Source organism: Chroicocephalus ridibundus, chromosome 2 (assembly GCF_963924245.1).
Source record: "Chroicocephalus ridibundus chromosome 2, bChrRid1.1, whole genome shotgun sequence".
NCBI lineage: Eukaryota > Metazoa > Chordata > Aves > Charadriiformes > Laridae > Chroicocephalus > Chroicocephalus ridibundus.
The window spans coordinates 4,435,929-4,454,356 of NC_086285.1; the positions used below are offsets into that span (position 1 = coordinate 4,435,929).

The window sequence follows — 18,428 nt, forward strand, 5'->3', positions numbered from 1 at the left end:
TCCTGCATAGCCCTTCATATGCAAGCACAGAAGCTATCATGCTATGCAGAAGCAGAATTTCATCCATCATTGATATGACAATATTATGACAAGCCACAATTTTACGAAATGACATGGACAAGGCAAGTCATGGCACCTAATCCTTCTATCACTGCTGAAAAGAATCAGATTCACCCAGGTCAGGATTTGAGCAGGAGTCTAACAAACACTGTATTGTGTCCAGTTCTGGTACCAACAATTCAAGAAAGATGTGTCCAGACTGGAGAGGGTCAAAAGGAAGGCCATGAAGATGGATCAAAGGGATAGACAACCCACTCAATAAGGAAAGACTGAAGGAGTTAGGTCTTTTCTACCTAGAAAAGAGAAGACTCAGGGGGAACCTCATCACTGTATTCGAGTACTTAAAGGGTGGTTACAAAGAGGATGGAGGCTGTTTCTTCACAAGGACCCACATGGAAAAGACAGGGGGAACAGGTACAAGTTGCACGAGGAGAGGTTTCATCTCAATACAAGAAAGAGATTTTTTACAGTGAGAACAATCATTCACTAGAACAACCTCCCCAGGGACATGCTAAAGTCCATATCACCGGAGGTTTTCAAGATGCAGTTAAGCAGGGTACTACATAATCTCATCTTGGCTCCCTTTCTCATAAAATGTTGGACCAGATGGTTTTTCAAGGTCCCTTCCAACCTGGACTGTTGATTTTAAGATTCTCTGAACTGCTTTGCATTCCGTTCTGGAAGGTCTCTCACCCATGCCATTGGTGATGGAGAGAGTATAGGCAGAGTCATCTTTGCAAAAGGAATCTCAAGTTATTAATACAGTTAGTTCCTGCCCACTTCTAGTCGTTATTTAGCCTTGTAGTTGCAAGACACAGTTCTTTAGTTGCAATGATGGACAGATGGTGAAAATGGGGAGCTAGACATCAATTAAAGTGTCTGAATTTAACTTCCAAACTGCACCTTTTTTGCATTTCACTCTGGACTCACCTGCTTTCAACCCTCTCCCTTCTCCCACCACCTTATTTTAACATCTGCTTTTCAAATACAAATACTTAAATGCAGCAGAGGAACTTGGGTGTTTTTCCTCTATAAATAAAACCTCCCACAACTAGATATTTAAGTTTCATTACCTGGGCTCTGAGTTCCAAATATACTACATGTAGATGAAGGTAAAAGAAGGTGAGGTCACCATGCAGCAATGAAACAAGCCTTGTCTTTTGAAATAGAGGTTGTCATTTTCATTTTGGGATGTTAATTGTCCTGTAGTACCAGCACTCCACAACAAAAAGTCAATAATCAAACAGTGCTTAGATACAGTAAATAGTCACAAAAGCTGCAATGCAGAAACTTTTTGTACATTTACAAAAGCAAAGTAAGAAAATTTGACAAGAAATACATAATGGACATGGTAGAAAAAATGGCTCAAAGAGCACTGCACGCTTGTTTTTCTTTTAATTATGTATTGGTTTTAATAACATAGCCTTTCTAGCTCCAAAATATATTTCACAGTGAAAAATCAAACAAAGCACTGTTACACTCAATTGATATTTACACACACTTAGAAGCAAACCACCTGTTGGTTTCTTCCATCCTGAAACAAATAGAAATGACAGCCACTGTGAATGGTGGCCATGAATGTCCAGCATCTTCAGTTTACATTCAACATAAAGATTTTTTGAGAGTTAATTTGTGCGATGGCATCAGAGTCTGATTTAGATAACTATATACACCTGAAGTATGATCTTTCCAGTAACACTGAGGAAGTTTGAGAGACTTAGGAAAGCCACATTTGGAAGTGCCTCAACACCGCCAATAAAAGAATCATAATAGAAGGGGGTTGCCTGTATAATATATCATATATTAAATATTTCAAGACATACCATCTCCTCTAGGAAATTCAGTGCTGGTGAAAGGTACCAAAAACTTCAATTTATCCACTGAACAAGAAACACAGGGACTGCAACTGCAGAAATTTCCCCTCCACTGCCCTCCAACTTGTCTTGCTGTTGAGCATTGGCTCTAGGAATTTAAGGGGCAAGTCCAAGTTTTCAGTCCTTGGCCTCTCTTGCTGAGATTGCCGAAAAATAATAGTAATAGTAATGTGCTGAGGCCAAATCCCAAGCCAAAGTGAAATGGCTTTGTTCTAACGACAACAACAGTTTTCTGTACTGATTTTAATTTAGCTGAGGACCTGGGCTCCGGTATGCACGACTGGAGGGTGGTTTTGGTGATGTGGACACTTGCCCACGAGGCACTGGACTGAGATCCACCAACTCACATTGCAGAGCACTGTAGGACAGCCAGGAAAACAACAGAATTCAAAAGTAACCTCAAAAACAACACCAAAAAAGAAAAGAATTAAAAAAATATCTAAACACTTTCTTGGTCTGGACTGAAACATGGCAAAAATTCTCCAACTAGAAGCAGTTATTCAACGCCTTTTTCTCAGAAGTTCTGATTTATTAGTGCTTGAAAATTGGCTACCAGCCATTCATGCAAAATATACTGTTCGATTTTTTTTAAATAATATACTTACAGTATTGTCAATGTAATACCTTGTGAAAATACAAACCTAAAAGTTTTCTGTTCAGCTAACATTAGATAGTCTTATTTAAAAAATGTCTAAATCTGCATTTACCTGATAGATCTGGCTTTCCCCATCTCCCATGTCTTTCTGGACTGTGAAGTACATGGCTTCTCAGGAAACTTTATAAAATAGCTTTAGCAGCATCTAATGAGAAAGGAAGCTCCAATCTATCAGTTAAAAATACTTCAGTGACTTTTGCAGAGAGTCTGGTATAGGGGGACTAATTCTGCTCTCAGAGCAGCAAATCAGTGCCGAAGACTTGAAAAAAAAAAAAGGTGTCTGGATGCTTTGACTTGCACTTAAAATACTGGAGTACAGTGAAAGTAATTTAAAACTTTTTGCTGGTCCTCAGTGCGAGAGTAGATTTCACCTGAAAGGGGTATAAGCTTTTCATAAGAGCATGGTCCTCTGCAAATATGAAGTCAACCTCAACATTTCTGTCTGCTTCAAATTATTTTTACATTCATTTACAGTGCTACAACTGAGAGCAGATTATGTCCCATAAAGCACTATATAAGTGTTAAGTATCATAATTAATATCTCTGACACAACTTTCTGAGACCTTTTTTTCTCCTTTTAAAAATAAGGAAAATAGCATTATTTTTAAAAAACCTATGCTTAAAATGACATTAAAACTTTTTTTTTTTACCTAAACTAACAAAAACCAGAGAAATTAAAAGCTCACACTCTGCTGACACTAAAATTCTGAGTCTTTAATTTTATGGTTTTTTAGTTCATGATCATGTCAACTAACACCAGGGAACAAACCTGAATTTTGAATTTCCTGGTTACTATTAGTTTAAGTTCAAAATTTCACATTTAAAACGTCATTTTCATTTTTTAATATATGCATACACATACACACACACATATATATATATATTTTTTTTATATATATATATATAAGTTCATAAATCCAAAATGAAGCGAGAGCTAGGATGGTCCTCATAGCCTTTATGCATTGTATAAAGACTTTCAAGAATTGACATTATCAACATTTAATTGAAGTAGATATGTACCAGTCGTGACTTCAACTACAAGGCAAAGGTTGAAAGAACATTTTGTTCTTCTCAAAGAAAAGGAGTAAGACCATTGGTGGTTAAACAAACAGAATATCCAAAGAGAGATAAAACTGCCAGGTGTGGGGAGTCATCCAAAGTCTTTATCTTTTCCTTCTGTACCATTCTATTGTTCAGTTTAGTTGCTCACCAAATGCAGATGACTTTTACCTTCCCAGATGATCATGCCAGATCCCTCTTGTGGCTCTTGCTCTGGCAGGGAAGAGTCAACACACAGAAGTCAGCCGGGTTGCAAAGGCACCACACTCTGTGTAACAGCACTACCCAGAACCATGCCATGTTTGGACATGGATGCAGAGGGTTCAAGGTTGTCTGGAGGGAAAGGCCATCCTGGAATTGACTTTTGCTCTTAAGGTGGGAGGGAGGGGACAGTTATTTTTATTATTCAAAGAATCCAATCAATCAGTCTACCAATCAATGAGTCAATGCCAAAAATATAGATATATCTCAACTGTATGTCCCTTTTAGAAAATTCACAGCTTAGCTAGAACATAAAGCATTCCCAGAAGTGTCCCTGTGTACAGAAAAAAACAGCCAATCCTGTCTCTTTTGCCTGGAGTCCCCCCACTGACTGATGGTAGTTATGCAGCTTCACGTTGGCACAGCAGTTTCTGTAAGTCCACTGGGTACATCTGACTAAATTCAGCCATGAACTTAGTTTTATGGAGTTCTTCCTGAACCGGCTGGTTTGATTAACCCAAGCATATTAGATCCATCTCAAGACTCAAAAGAGAAACACTGCAGAAATTCACATGCCAAAAGACAGGGACAGGCTAAGATGTTTGACTAGGAAAAAAAAAAAAAGGCAAATACAAACCAAAATGAAAACCAATTTGAAAAATAACAATGAACATGTCCATTCACAGATTAGTATCAGTTTGGCAACCAAAGATCACAACTGCACAGCAATCACTTATTACTTTTGACTGACAACAGATTACTTGCAGATGCTCTGAAATGTAAATCATTGTGTGTGTTGGCTTGGCCTGTTGCTTATTTTTTAAACAGTTTTCCATTAATGGCCTTGAGTACATTTGGGTATTTACAGTGATTGTTAAAAAGACATATATACACATTTCCTTTGCTTTTTCATCTCTACAAATTGAAAGGAAAGGAAAGGAAAGGAAAGGAAAGGAAAGGAAAGGAAAGGAAAGGAAAGGAAAGGAAAGGGAAAGGGAAAGGGAAAGGGAAAGGGAAAGGGAAAGGGAAAGGGAAAGGGAAAGGGAAAGGGAAAGGGAAAGGGAAAGGGAAAGGGAAAGGGAAAGGGAAAGGGACCTACACCACCACCAAAATTATGATTTATTTTTCTTTTTAATGGGATGGTTTTTGGTTTGGTTGTTGATTGATTTGTTTTCCTTAGCTGCTCATGTCGCTAGGTTCTCCGCATTTATGCTGGACATCCGAATCTGAGAGCTGCTCTTGCTCAGAATGGAGAGTTGTGTCCCCCCGTTCACTCCGCTGCTCGCTAGAGAAGGATGACGATGTTTGAAATCCACAGCAAAATACCGGTTGACTTTCCAGCTCCTCCATTTTCTCTTTATTTCTGATTGCACCTTTAGGGAGAAACTTCAAAAGGTCATTTTTTATGTACTTAGCCGCTCGAGGACATGCTGACAAATTATCAAGTTTAGAAAAAGACCCCACAATTTGACAGAAATTTTTTAAAGAATATGATCAAACTCCTCACATAAACACAATCTGAAGTGACTTCTTCATGTCTGAAAGAGGTCCAGGCATGTAGTGGGAGCAACAGCCAGGGTTCTGTGTCTCTGACTTCAGATAATTTATGATCAGCCCAGAGGCGCATAGAAGACCTGTTCAACATTAACTCCAACACGGTTCTTTAGTTAGCTTCTTGGAAACATAACCCATTTTCATCATTGGGCAGTACCAAATACGTAACAATGAGACGAAGAAAACTGCCACTAAAAGCTACCAGACCGTAATGAAATAGCCTGTCCACAACAGCAGCTTGTCTCTTACCTGCCATTAATGGATGCATGTCTACTGAAAATTTTGCCTCTTTCTTTCAGATGATCTCAAAGCAGATGACAGCTCTTGGATTAATATATATGTATGACACCCTCCATTCCCTTGAGATTTTTTCATGGATAACCACAGTAAATCAGCAACGGTAAAACAATCCATGGTCAGAAGTCCAATTAGAAAATAAGCAAATAATTCTATAGCTTTTCTACTTTTCATTCATCACTGATTTCTTAGCAATCTTGCTAGTTGTATGCACATGTGTGTACATAAGACAGTAAGGATTTAAAATAAGAAAGATCATACTAGCTCAGACAAACATTTACTTGGTCTATTACTCATTCCCGACAGCAGCCTGTAGCTTATTTCTGAATGAAATAGCATAACAACAAGGAAATCTGTAGAGATATTTTCCCAATATACTTTTCCGTTCTCCAATAGTAACCACTATTTTTGGTTAAAATAAGGATAGATATAGATTAGGTAGAGTATGGAGGTATATTACATCTGTAAGAAAATAGTGTTCGCATCTGTAACAATGTAATATACCAAAGGTGAACCCTTTCTTACCCTAAGTAGTTTACCTGAGGCATAAGACATTCTTTAGTGCCTTGAGAGGGTAAAATGGCTTTAATTAATCTGTTTGTGTTAATTTGGGTAATAACCACCCCTTCCCTCTCTCCAAGGGGGTACAGGAAGTCTGACACACCCTGCACGTTACCTTGGAAGGTGTGTATCTCCAGATTAGTTTTAGACACGACCTTCTGGTTATTCTTTTAGCACTCATGGAAGATAATAGATGAAACAACAGTTGTAGGTGGGAGAGGTGGAAGTCCAGTAATGCCAGCTGGTGAAATACGAATGTAGCCACTAATTCCAGCAAGGCATGATCCAGAATTCACCTTCTGGATCTGTATCACAAACTACATGGGACTGAGCTATGAATAATCCTTTAAAGTTTCCCTATAAGCTCTTAAGCAAAGGTGACCTATAAGATTGTTTCATGAACTTTAAGAGATTGTTATGGTTATCTGAGAAGGAATCACTTGAATCAAGGAGTTAGAGACCTTTTGTACTAGACCAGCTATTGCATGCTGTATGTGAACAAGCATAGAACAGCTACTGCGTTAAAGATGATAGAAATAAATGGTCTGAGCCTCCTTGAAAAGAAGAAAAGAAGGTGATTTTTGGAGAAGTCTTCTCCTTTTGGACTGCACAACAGATGTATATCAGAGGAGGAGAGAATGGATGAAATGTAGATTCTGTGGGAAACATCCACGGAGAGCAAAAAAGCAAAAAAGCAAAAAAGCTTGTGAGTTCTTCTGGGAAGAATGCCCAGGAACAGCCTCCTGAAGCACAAGAACAGTCCATCCCCTAGAAAGCGAAAGGAAGAAGGCAGAACAAGAGACCAGCTGTCTTAACAATGAGCTTTTGCTTAAAAGAAAAAAAAAAAAAAAAGCAGCATACTGGATAAGGAAAGGCAGCCAAATACCCATCAAGGACTGCAAGAATTGCTAGGGCATTCAGAGATGCAGTCAGGAAGGCTAAGGACGAGGTAGAACTGAAAATGGCAAAAAAAATCAGGAACAAGGAGAAAGGGTTCTTCAGGTATTTGAGTAGTAAGCAGAAGCATAGGGAAGACACAGGCCAATTGCTAAACAGCACTTTCCCCGCTAAACAGGGAAACTGATCACTAATAATGCTGACAAGGTAGAGGTTCTTAATACCTTCTTTGCTTTAGTCTTTACAGCTGGACCCCAGGTCAAAGGATCGAGTAGTTACAACATATGTGCCAACTCCTCAGTAATGGAGGAAGGTCTGGTCTACAGCCTCTTGCAGGGGCTCAACCCACATAAATCTATGGGACCAGATGGAAACCACCCCAAGCCACCAGAGAAGTGTCTGACATTTTTTCAAGGCCACTGTCTATACTATTTGTGGAGACGAGGGGATATCCTTGATGACTAGAAGAGGGCAAATGTCATACCCATCTACAAGATGGGTAGATTTTATTATTCTGTTCTGTTCTGTTCTGTTCTGTTCTGTTCTATTCTATTCTATTCTATTCTATTCTATTCTATTCTATTCTATTCTGTTCAGTACCCAGGAAACCGTAGGGCCACTAGTCTTCAGTCCTTGGGAAAATAATGGAATGAGACCTCCTAGAAACTATCAGAAACCAAATGAAGCAGGTGACTGGGAAAAGCCATCAAGGATTTACCAAAGGCAAATCAAGCCATCCTCTACAACAAAATAACATTATCGGTCGACATGGGGAGAGCAGTGGATATTGTTTAAATGGATTTCAGCAAAGCATTTCACACTGTTTCCTACATCTGCCTCTTAGGCAAACTGGAAAGGTATAGATTGGGTAGGTGGTCTTCAAGATGCGTAGGAAATTGCCTAACTGAGGCCACACTCAGAGGGTTAGTGAACAATGTTTTTTACTCAGGCTGGATGCCTATCACTAGTGGGGTCCTCCAGGTATTGATACCGGGCCCCACACTGTTCAACATTTTCATAAATGATCTGGATGATGGGATTGAAAGTACCCTCACAAAGTTTGCTGATGACACCAATCTGGGTGGTGAGGTGAACATGTCAGGAGGGAGAACCACCTTACAGACAGAACTGAACAGGCTGTAAGAGTGGGCTAGCAAATACTGCATGAAGTGCAACAAAGGCAAGTGCAAAGTTCTGCACCTGGGATGACATAAACAAAGAGCCCAATAAAGTCGCTACCCCTGTTAGGGAGAATTAATCTGAGCCATCATCTCTGGCAAGGCCAATGTTATAGTTTAATAAAGACATCACACATCCTCTTTCTTTTGCTGAGACATTGTGAGATTCATCCTAAGGTATTAGCGAGTATGGGAGATGATGAGTTACAGTGAAGGATTAGAATAGCAGTTACTCCTACAAGGAAATGGGATGGGCATGGTGGGTGGGGGAGGTTAAATATTAAAAGTCTTACCTCCCCATTCAAGAAACAATAGAGAACAGCAACAACAAAACCCTAGGCAAATGGAAGAGAAAAAAAGTCATGTAATTCAAGTCTTTCAGTAAATGCTAGAAAATAGCTGGAATTAAAACAAACAAACAAAACCAAAATCCTAGTATACAAAACATATACATAAATGAATTAACACACAGTCTGAGAACTGTGCATGCAAAGTGGTTATAATGAATAGAGATTTCTTTTTAACAAAAGCAGAATTCACTGTATAATCACCTGGAAAGATCCCAGTCCCAATTCAAACACTAGTCTCTCCCGCTTACTGACATTTTCAGGAGAAAAAGCAAACACCGTGTAGTGAATTCCAAACAAGGGGATAAGCAGTAGCGTAGAGCGAGCCAGTCTCCTGTTATAATAGAGTGAAAGAGCTTTAATGCAGCCTTGTAATAAACAACTTGTGCTTTAATTAAAGAAGAAAACGCAGAAAATATTTTGTTGCCTGCCTTTGGGAAATACATACACTTTATAATTATACAAACAAATATACAACATTCCCATTTGCTCCCAAACAGTGATTTCACATGTACTGTAGTTTGCTCCCACTTCTTCACACTGCTACAATAATAGCACATTAGTAATGCTTAATTCTCTGTACTGTTATTTTAATTTGCATTATTATAAGCAGGGATTTTTTCTACTGTGCCAAACATGAGGAGGGTAATCTTGCTAAGGGATTCAGACTGCTACCATAACACAATAATAAACCTCTCACCCAATTACTTAATCCCAGAGGAGTGTTTGAAATAATTTTTGGGTGTGTGTGTGTGTTTCAATTTATTTCTGCCTAGCAGAAAAAACCCAAACAGCAATACAAATAAAGCTTAAACCCCCTTGTATGTTCTTATATCTATTACTCTTCCTCAAGGTCTTGATTTTGGTCTCATTTACACTATTGGAAACCTAAGTGTAATTCCATTGTGTAACTAATTTCCATTGCATCCAAAATAACTCAGTAAGTATAAACAAAAGGACCGGAAATGAATGTGTGTACTTGTAAGCACTTAAATGAGTATGGATGAAATTACCCGAAAGCAGGGGTCCAGCCTTATGCATCAGTTTTGGTCAGTGTCATTTGCTGATTGATCAGCAAAAAAGACCCAAAAGAAAGCAAATGTTGATCTGAAAATAAGCAAGTGCTTTATTATAAACAAAGTGTCTTACAGTAACATCCAGGACATTTTCAAAGGGGAAAAAGTATGATTAATTTCTTTCAAGTAAGTTAGGGATGTAGATGGAGGACAAAGGAAGCTAAAAGGCCATAAAGATTTTTGGAAGAGCTGCATTAATTCTCAAATTCAAATGTTCACTTTGCTTATATCTATATGGCATATTGCAGAGATGTTTGAATTTGCTAATACATGCTCAACAATATCCACAAAAAGATATGTTTATCTTACTGAAAGTGAAGACTTACTACATCTCCAAGAACTCTGTGAACATATGCTGTTATATCTAATAGTAAACTGGAAACGGAACATCAGTTCCTTGCTGGTATCCCCCAGTCATACTTTGTGCACTAATGGTGATAAATACATCACAACCCTTGCCTTGAGACTGTATTAAATACACACGATTCTTTAGTCCAATGCACACCAAATCTCAAGTTTTGGTGAAAAATCCCACAAACCAGAGAACATAGTTCTTGTGAATTATAAAGTTAGACATTGACCAAAAGTTTTTTAACAAGAGAGGAGCGCTCTTGGAGCAGGTTGATGAAGAGCACACAGAGTTTCCAACTTTGGTGATCTCTAGGAAAAGTAAGCTATTACAGGAGTGACCCAGTGTCATTGACTAAAAGACCTTGAAAGGTCCTTTCTAGGTCTTTTTCTCTATGGATATGTAATCAGACTAATGAAAAGGAACAGAAACATTGTGGAGAAAGTTGTCAAATAATATTATCTCCATAAACAAAAAAGGAAGTAAAGAACATAAGCATCTTAAACTACCCATGGAATTAAAAAAAAATCAAATGAAGGTAGTATCATGTCTCCAAATCTGTTACCCTTTATATTCAGAACTAATGGTGACAAAAAAAAAAAAGGATAAATGTTATTTTGATTTAAAAGTCAGAATAGAATTATCTATTATGTTGTATTAATATGTTTTTTCTCACTGCAGTAATAGATTAATTTTGGACATGCAGAGGAAGACTTTTCCTATTTTCCGTTTTCTGGCATTAATATCTGATTAATCATACAATTAGTTTGTAGGATCTTGAAATATAATGTCATCACCAACTTATCTGAGATAATGTCTTCAACATTGTCATAAAAGTCAGTAAGAAAGTACATGAAATGTAAGAAGTAACATACTGAAATTTATACATGATTAAGATCTATAAAGAGGAAAAGATTTTTAATAAGAAAAACTTGAGAGATACTAATGGCTGTGTGGATGATGATGAATTGCATTTTTTCAAGAGCATTAGGAAGAAAGAAGACTTAAAGCAGTACCTGTGAGACATGTAAGTTTATGTGCAAAGGTGAAATGAAGATGTTAAAGAATGCAGCAAAAATCTCAGGAGTGTAACAGCCAAAGATATTCATCCTCTTTTCTGTCCACACTCTTTCAGACAAGCAGAAAACCCGAGGAACGGATCCAGAAGTTTTGAGGACAATAATCACTCAGTTGGGCCTAAACTGGCTGTTTAGAAGAGATAACGTCTCCAAAGGGTCTAGAAAAAGGATCTTTACATTCCAACAGGTAGAGGAATGTCTTAAGGTTACTTTTTTTTAAAAAAAAAAGCGAGCTGTATTTCAATTTTTGTTGAGGCTGACATTCTATTTTTCATCTATTTTCTTTAGAAACAGTTTAAACATAAGATTTTCTCCAATAGCATGGCTATGAATGTGGCCTTTCTATAAAATGTTAGTACGAAGACGCAGACAATGGTGTCCTCTGTTTTTCCTTACTTCTCAATTGAACTATGGAAAGACATCTTTATAGCAAAAGGAATAGAAAGTAGAAAAGTTGTTCAACTTTGACCAGTCTCTGAAGGAACCATGTCTGTATTTTTCAATTGCGTATCCACACTTACTAAGGACACTGCTGAAATGTATATTGATATTACAAAGGACATAACTGGGCATTAATTGGAAATGAAAATATACATCACATTGCATTGTTGAGTAGAATTTCCAGTGATTTCTACTGAGTCTTACAGTGTGTTCCTATTCCTCATTTCAAAACAGGTTTCTAGCGGAAATATTAATGCTGTGATCTAAACAAACACAGTAACTGCATATCAGATGAAAAAAATATATATATTTTGAGCAACTGTGCAATAGGGAATAAGGCCCAATGGGTTCTAAATGGTCTGAATAGGTCCTTCCAGTTTCTGTGAATGGGATGTAACCAAGATATGTCTCTAGACTCAGAACCTGCAGATACAACTGCAAGGACTGCTAAACTGCTCAGCTGGATGATGCTATGTGGAATGAATCAAGGAAACCATCAGAAAACAGAAGTCTTCTACAGCAAGTGACCTGAAGCTCCAGAATAAATTGTATAAAGAAATTTGTGGTTGCCAATCTCTTTTCTGTCTCTGAGGCAGTGGTGAAAACCGTAGCTTAGAGCTTAATCCCCCATCAATTCCAGATATCTCCATTCACTGAAGATGCGTCTTGTGTCATTTCTGCTGGGACTGTAGCACTTTTGTTGGACTAATTGCAAAGTCGTGTAGCTCAAGAAAACCATTGTAACTTACACAAGATTTGACAGACAACACTGTGTGCTATTAAGGTAAGGACAAAATGTGGAATAACTTTTCCTTCGGCAACGAGTTTGCTGCCTTGGTCTTAGAGGTTCTCACCACCCGACTTTTTTGAGGCAAAATATCGCAGACTGTCAAAAGAAGAAAAAGATCTTCAACGATAGCCTTTGAAGGAAGACTATGTAGTTGTTGTTTTGCTATTTAGGCCTGCTTCTGCAAACTAAGACAATTGTTCTGTTTAAAGGCTGAGTCTTAAGTGAAATTAATTTGATGAAATATAAACTTTTACAGTGGTAGGTCTGTGGTAGTCATGTATAACAACGCTCATCTCACGAAGGTTTGGACATACATACTGTAGATATTTATAATGAAATAACTAACAGAACATCTCTAAAGCCAATGCAGAGAAAAATGCACTTTTAAGGCACAGTTCTTGCCTGCTACAGATGCCTTTTAAAGAGGAGGTGACTCCTGTTGTAAACCCCATAGGTATGTACTGAATGCATCTGTTGATGCATATAGTGAACAGCTTAAGGTTATGAGATAACTGCAATGATGACATCTATTTTTAGTTAAATTAATTCCACACCTGCATTCCTCTTATTGTCAATAAAGAGGAACAGGCATTTACGCTCAAGGATGCATCATCTATCCCTAAGGAAGGCCTTATCACACCCTAAGTCTCACCATTGAGTACAAAGGGAATATGGACTGAGTTTATCATACAAATTACTGCACTGTTGCCTTGTAAATTTCAGATTAGAGGAATCCCACCTCTTTGGCCACAACTCAGTCATGAATATGTAGAAAAAATAATCATGACAATATTTCAAATAGAAGGGTAAAGAGCAAACCATGAGTATACAGGTTGTCATTAGTAATGAAACGCTTAACATAGCTCATGTTTAATAAACCAAAGTATTTGTTTTATCAAAAGGATGCTAAACATAGTTAACATCCGACTTTCAGGAACCTCAGTAATCTCCCTGACAGATATATGTCTTTTGCAAAAGTCTAGGATCACTTTCGAAGACCTGAATACCTAAATACAAGAATTGATTACAGCATTTTAATTTTCCCATGAATAAATGACATCGTCAGACTGAGGCCCTGAAAAGCAGTGGAATTTTACTGAGAATTTAATATTTTACAAAAAGTAAGGTTTAATTATGTTTATTGGAAGTGTACAGAGCTTTTTTAGGCTCCTGTTTAGGCTGAACTCTTCTTGCCGTTGACTAGGTAGAGGATTTCACCTTAGAGGGTTGTCAGTCTGACATCCTTCTGAAGCACTGCACTTAATGTGAAATTTGTTTCTCTGCAAAGGCCTGACATGAAGTCTATGCTGCATCCAGTTTTAGATTAAGTAGTAAATGTCGTATTTCAAACTATCTTCTCCCAAATGTAGGTCCTAGTTTTACCTAACTGTTCTTAGACTTCAAGCTTCTCTCAGTCTAAGTACGGACTTGCTGACTGTTTTTCTGTTCTCTATTTCTTTTATCTGCTTTTGCACAATGCCAGTCTCTGACTGAACCTTTTGAGCATCTTCATTGGTCTATTTCTTAAATACTCTGAGGAGATGTGAAATCACAGAGAAAATTCATTTTCATGTTTTAAATATTTTTTTCTAGCTAACAAGCATAAGAAAATATGCAGCTGTAAGTTACAAAACAACCTTTTATCCTTAATACTGTCAAATGTAACTACTAAGTATTCTTCAGAAAAATGGATGACCTGCCACAGGTCATCTCTGAGAGTGTTGATTTGCACTCATAAGACTTCTGTAAAATTCAGGGCAAAGTTCATCAGCAAAGATAATGTATAATAGATTTCTGAAAGGTACGCCTCATCTAAATGGATCCTGTGGTCTTCTTGTACAGATAACATAGAGTTCCACTGTGAGAAAGTGATTAATTCACATGTCTATAGACTAAATGGCATTATTCACTTTTCTAGATGCCTCACTCTCGTTAGGCAAATCTTTGACAATGACTTCTGACTAGACACATAATATTTCGATACTAGGTTAACCATAGCCTTTCCTCACTCACGGATATATACTAACACCAACTTCACTCAGTTCAATGGACATAAGACGTTTTACACAGGGTGAGAGTCTTATTCACTCAGTCTTGCCCTGCCCCCGTTGTTCTATCAAACAGGTGAAACATTTACTCTCAGTGTGACCAGTGCTCACCTCTTTGCTGTATAATAAAAAGTAACTATTAATAGTTTCTATACAGACACTACCCAAAACGATAAATAGCATCATCCATAATTACAATTTTTTTTACAAAAATAACCTTAAAATCCTTGATTGGGGTGCATTGGCAAAAACACAGAACAACAAAAAATTCTACATGCAACAAGAACTAAATGAATGCCTGCTCTCTGGTTATTACCCCTCTGCTAATATCCATTCATTTACTTGCAACATGCGTCATACAAACACAGTAACGTCACAGGATTGCGTACACTTACAGGGTAATGGTTGATAGTTCTGACATCTTGCAAGAGTGCTGGTTAGCCCTCTTAGGCTTACAGTAGCATTTCTGAACGCAGCTGCTAAATATGACAAGATTAGCATTTTTTTCAGCATATTGTGAACAGGCCAAGGTAGGTCACTTTCAACACATTTCATGAGACACGTCACAAAGATGGAAAGCGGACATGACAGAATGAAAATACAGCACAAACCATCTGCTTGACTGAAGCAAAAATGAACAAAAAAATAATTAAAATGCACTGGCTGTTGCTGGCAATGGTGATGTGTTGATTCACAGACAAACCAAGGATTGAACAACCTGGAGGCAGGCGGGCAGCGTTACGCATCCAAAGTACACATGACCTTTGCAGTCTGGTATTGTACAGAGGGTAACAGAACAATTTATTAAATGAAAGTTGACTGCACGCTTGTGGAGAACAATTAGATAGTAACATGAATTTGTAGGATGGAGATTAATCTAAGATGAAATTGGATCAGATGTTCTTCATTTTCATGTCTAAGTACCCAAGGTAGTGTAGATCCCGTCTTTTTAGTGAAGAGTACTAGAAAGGACACCAAAGCACTTTTTCGCCCAGCTTCCTCGATGCATGGGGAGGGGAGTTCAGTATGGAAACTGCACATCTCACTGGTAATTCAGAAGTACTCCTTATTTTTTGTCACATACTCTAAAAGACAGGTGTGGTCATAAAAACAGTAGACACATGTACTATGGACCAGGACCATAATCTCTACATGTTGTATTCCAGAAAGAGCTGCTACGGAGAATGGGATGTTTACATTTACAACTAGCTAGAGAGAGGTTAATTCAAATTGGCTGTCAAGAAGGATAATCTGAAACAATGTGGGAAGACATTTTGGGGGATCTGAGGGACAAAGCCTTTGTATCTGTTATGGTAGGCTGAAAAACACGAGAATTGAAAACAATAATTTCTTGTTGACTTGAGGGGAGATTTTTTGTCTGGTTTTGTTTTCAACACATGGTTGTTTTGGTGGGGTTCACCTCAGAGAAAGTGAGATATTTACAGTACAGATGTCTAAGTAAATTGGGCATATTTGGTTCCTTGAGAATTGTCAGAAAGAAAAAGTAAACAAGAGAGAAATAGGCACTTATTGGTCAGGCTATATGTGACCTATTTTAGATGTCCACTTTAGGACGGGATGAATGGTACACCAAACACCACTGACTACTCTGACTAAATCTCCGTTGACTATAAAAGATAATATAGTGACATAAAGGATAATAAGCAATTGCCTACAAGGCAAACATCTAACTTTATTCAAACAAACCAAACTCAGGTTTGGTTGCTCTGCTAATATGCATGGTCTATGCCTTGTGTTAACCTAGCCATAGAGGGAAGATGTAGTTTATAAACTGAACAGTGAAATAAAATAAATTGAAAACAGATTAATTTTATTTCTACTGTTAACTCCTTTAAGCCAATTCCATTTACTACAGGGTTCTTTTTTTGTTTTGTTTTGTTTCCTTTTGGGTAATCAAAACCTGACTTCTGTGTTGTTATTAAAGATTATAGCGTAAGAGCCAGAAAGAACACAGTATTGTGGCATGCGCACATCCAGAAAATAGAAATAGTAATCATGTTTCAACTTCCAAAATTAATCTAATTTCTTGGATGATGCTAAGGAAGTAAATATGAAAAAAACTGTTCTTTTTACAATATGACTTCTGTGATAAAATTTTGCACTGCCTCTGTTCTTCACATGGCTGAGTTGTGCATTAACTGTCAGCTAAGACTGATCAAAAACAAGGAGGGAAGTTTTAGAGACAAGTCCTTTTTACTATGGCTGAGACTTTCAGAAGTGACTATGGATTTTGAGTGTCTCACTCATTTTTTGATCACCTGATCTGAAACACATTTTATCAGACAAATTTTTACCACCAGAGGGCGTCTCAGCAAGTCTTGAAAAGCAGTGTTTATGAAGGCATTTTAAGGTACATAACCTGAAAATGAAACATCTAAAAATCAATAACCGCTTTGAAAACTCCTAGTCATGGGGCCTTGTAGTGGGTTGTGTTCTTAAATGACATGCTTAATTTTGCCGTGGTAATCTTGACAAAAAAAATCCCCACCCATGTTTCCTTTAAACTTAGCTTATGCTTACGCTGCATAAAAAAGCTTATGCTTTATGTATATATAAAAAAACAAAACAAACACACAAAACAACTTAAAGCTTATGTTGCTTTTATTTGGCAGGGATTGCTTTTCATTATAGGTTTTTCTAGTGAGTAGAACTGACATGACAACACTTGATATATGCTAGAATTCTCAAAAAGGACAGACTTCGTTTTGAAAATAGTATCTAAGAATTAACTACTACTCCCCAAACAATGAAGGGACATCTTCCATCACATAGGCTTGTGATGGAAAACTCTTACAAAAATATTAATATTTTAGTGCTGTTATCCTTTTTTCTGCCATCCTGTCTAATTTAAGTAGAATCATTTCTCTGATGTTAGTATTGTAAAATGACCCAAAACCTTAAGAGTACAGAATTGATAGAAGTTTTCATTCCTTTTTTGCCCTCCCCCCTTTTTCTTCAATTTAAAATTTATTTATATGTATATAGTTAGTTAGTTAGTTATTGTTAAATTAGAAACATAGGTGGAAGGAAAGGAAGAAAGAAAGAAGAGACTGAGGAGGCAGGAACTAGAAAGAAATGGGAAGGAGGAAAAAATAGCCAAATAAAAGAAAATTAATATAAATGAGGTTATGGATACCAAAACGCTCCATGAATTAGGGCAGGATCCTCAGATCTCTGTAGGCACACACAGAATGGAATTGGTCACATCTAACTATATGGACCTAAGACAAATTTAAACTGAACTGTCACCTTTAACTCACTCAGTCATGGAAAGAAACGGGCACTTCCAGAGGCTAAGCTGACCTAAGCAACAGAGGCATCTAAGACATACGGGATGCATTGTCTTATGGAGGTGCCCTGGTCTCTCAGTTTGACCATAGACGATGACTAGACTGCTTAGATTAAAAACGAGACTTTAGACAGCTAAAGGCAAACAAGCTGAGTCTCACCGCAATTGTCCTGTGCATGGACTGCAGCTGCATCTGGGAGGAAGAGGGAGGGTGCTAGGGTGGAAGGGGAAAAAAAAGTTAAACATTCCCAGGATTAAATGAGTGATGTATGATGTGGCTGAATACCATCTTGTCAGACTGAACACCTCGACATCTGGCAAGTTAATGCAAATGAGAGAGTACACAAATTTGAGGCAAAAGCAGTTGCAATTCAATTCTAAAGACTTTGTAGGCTTCTCAGAGTTGCTTAAGAGAAGTAAAATGAGCATGCTGATTCAGGGGAATGAAATAACACTCTATTACCAAGGCCAGGGAGACCCATAATGAAAAAGATCAGGGTTCTAGGTTTAGGTCACTAATAGCACACAGGGAATGACAGAGTTTGTGGGTTGTCTCTGAATATGCTGAAGGGCAATCCTTTGGGACACACAATAAAGACAGAATTTGATTCATACAAATTAAAACTGTGCCTCATTAAGAATCATTGTACAC

General features: G+C 37.6%; 1 protein-coding gene across 11 annotated transcripts in view; it reads right to left on the reverse strand.

The window, feature by feature from the left end:
- ADCYAP1R1 (ADCYAP receptor type I) overlaps positions 1–18,428 on the reverse strand; it is a 147,221-nt gene continuing 128,793 nt past the window's right edge. For 5 of the 11 annotated variants that reach the window (XM_063324302.1, XM_063324303.1, XM_063324304.1 and 2 more), the window contains exons 14-18: positions 17,937–17,990; positions 14,862–14,945; positions 8,888–9,017; positions 8,630–8,671; positions 1–5,235 (exon numbers count right to left, since the gene is read on the reverse strand). In XM_063324302.1, the coding sequence (XP_063180372.1) occupies positions 5,026–5,235; positions 8,630–8,671; positions 8,888–9,017; positions 14,862–14,945; positions 17,937–17,990 (520 nt within the window). In that variant the 3' untranslated portion in view covers positions 1–5,025. The remainder of the gene's footprint in view (positions 5,236–8,629; positions 8,672–8,887; positions 9,018–14,861; positions 14,946–17,936; positions 17,991–18,428) is intronic. The other 6 variants (XM_063324307.1, XM_063324308.1, XM_063324310.1 and 3 more) reach the window with 6 other exon arrangements.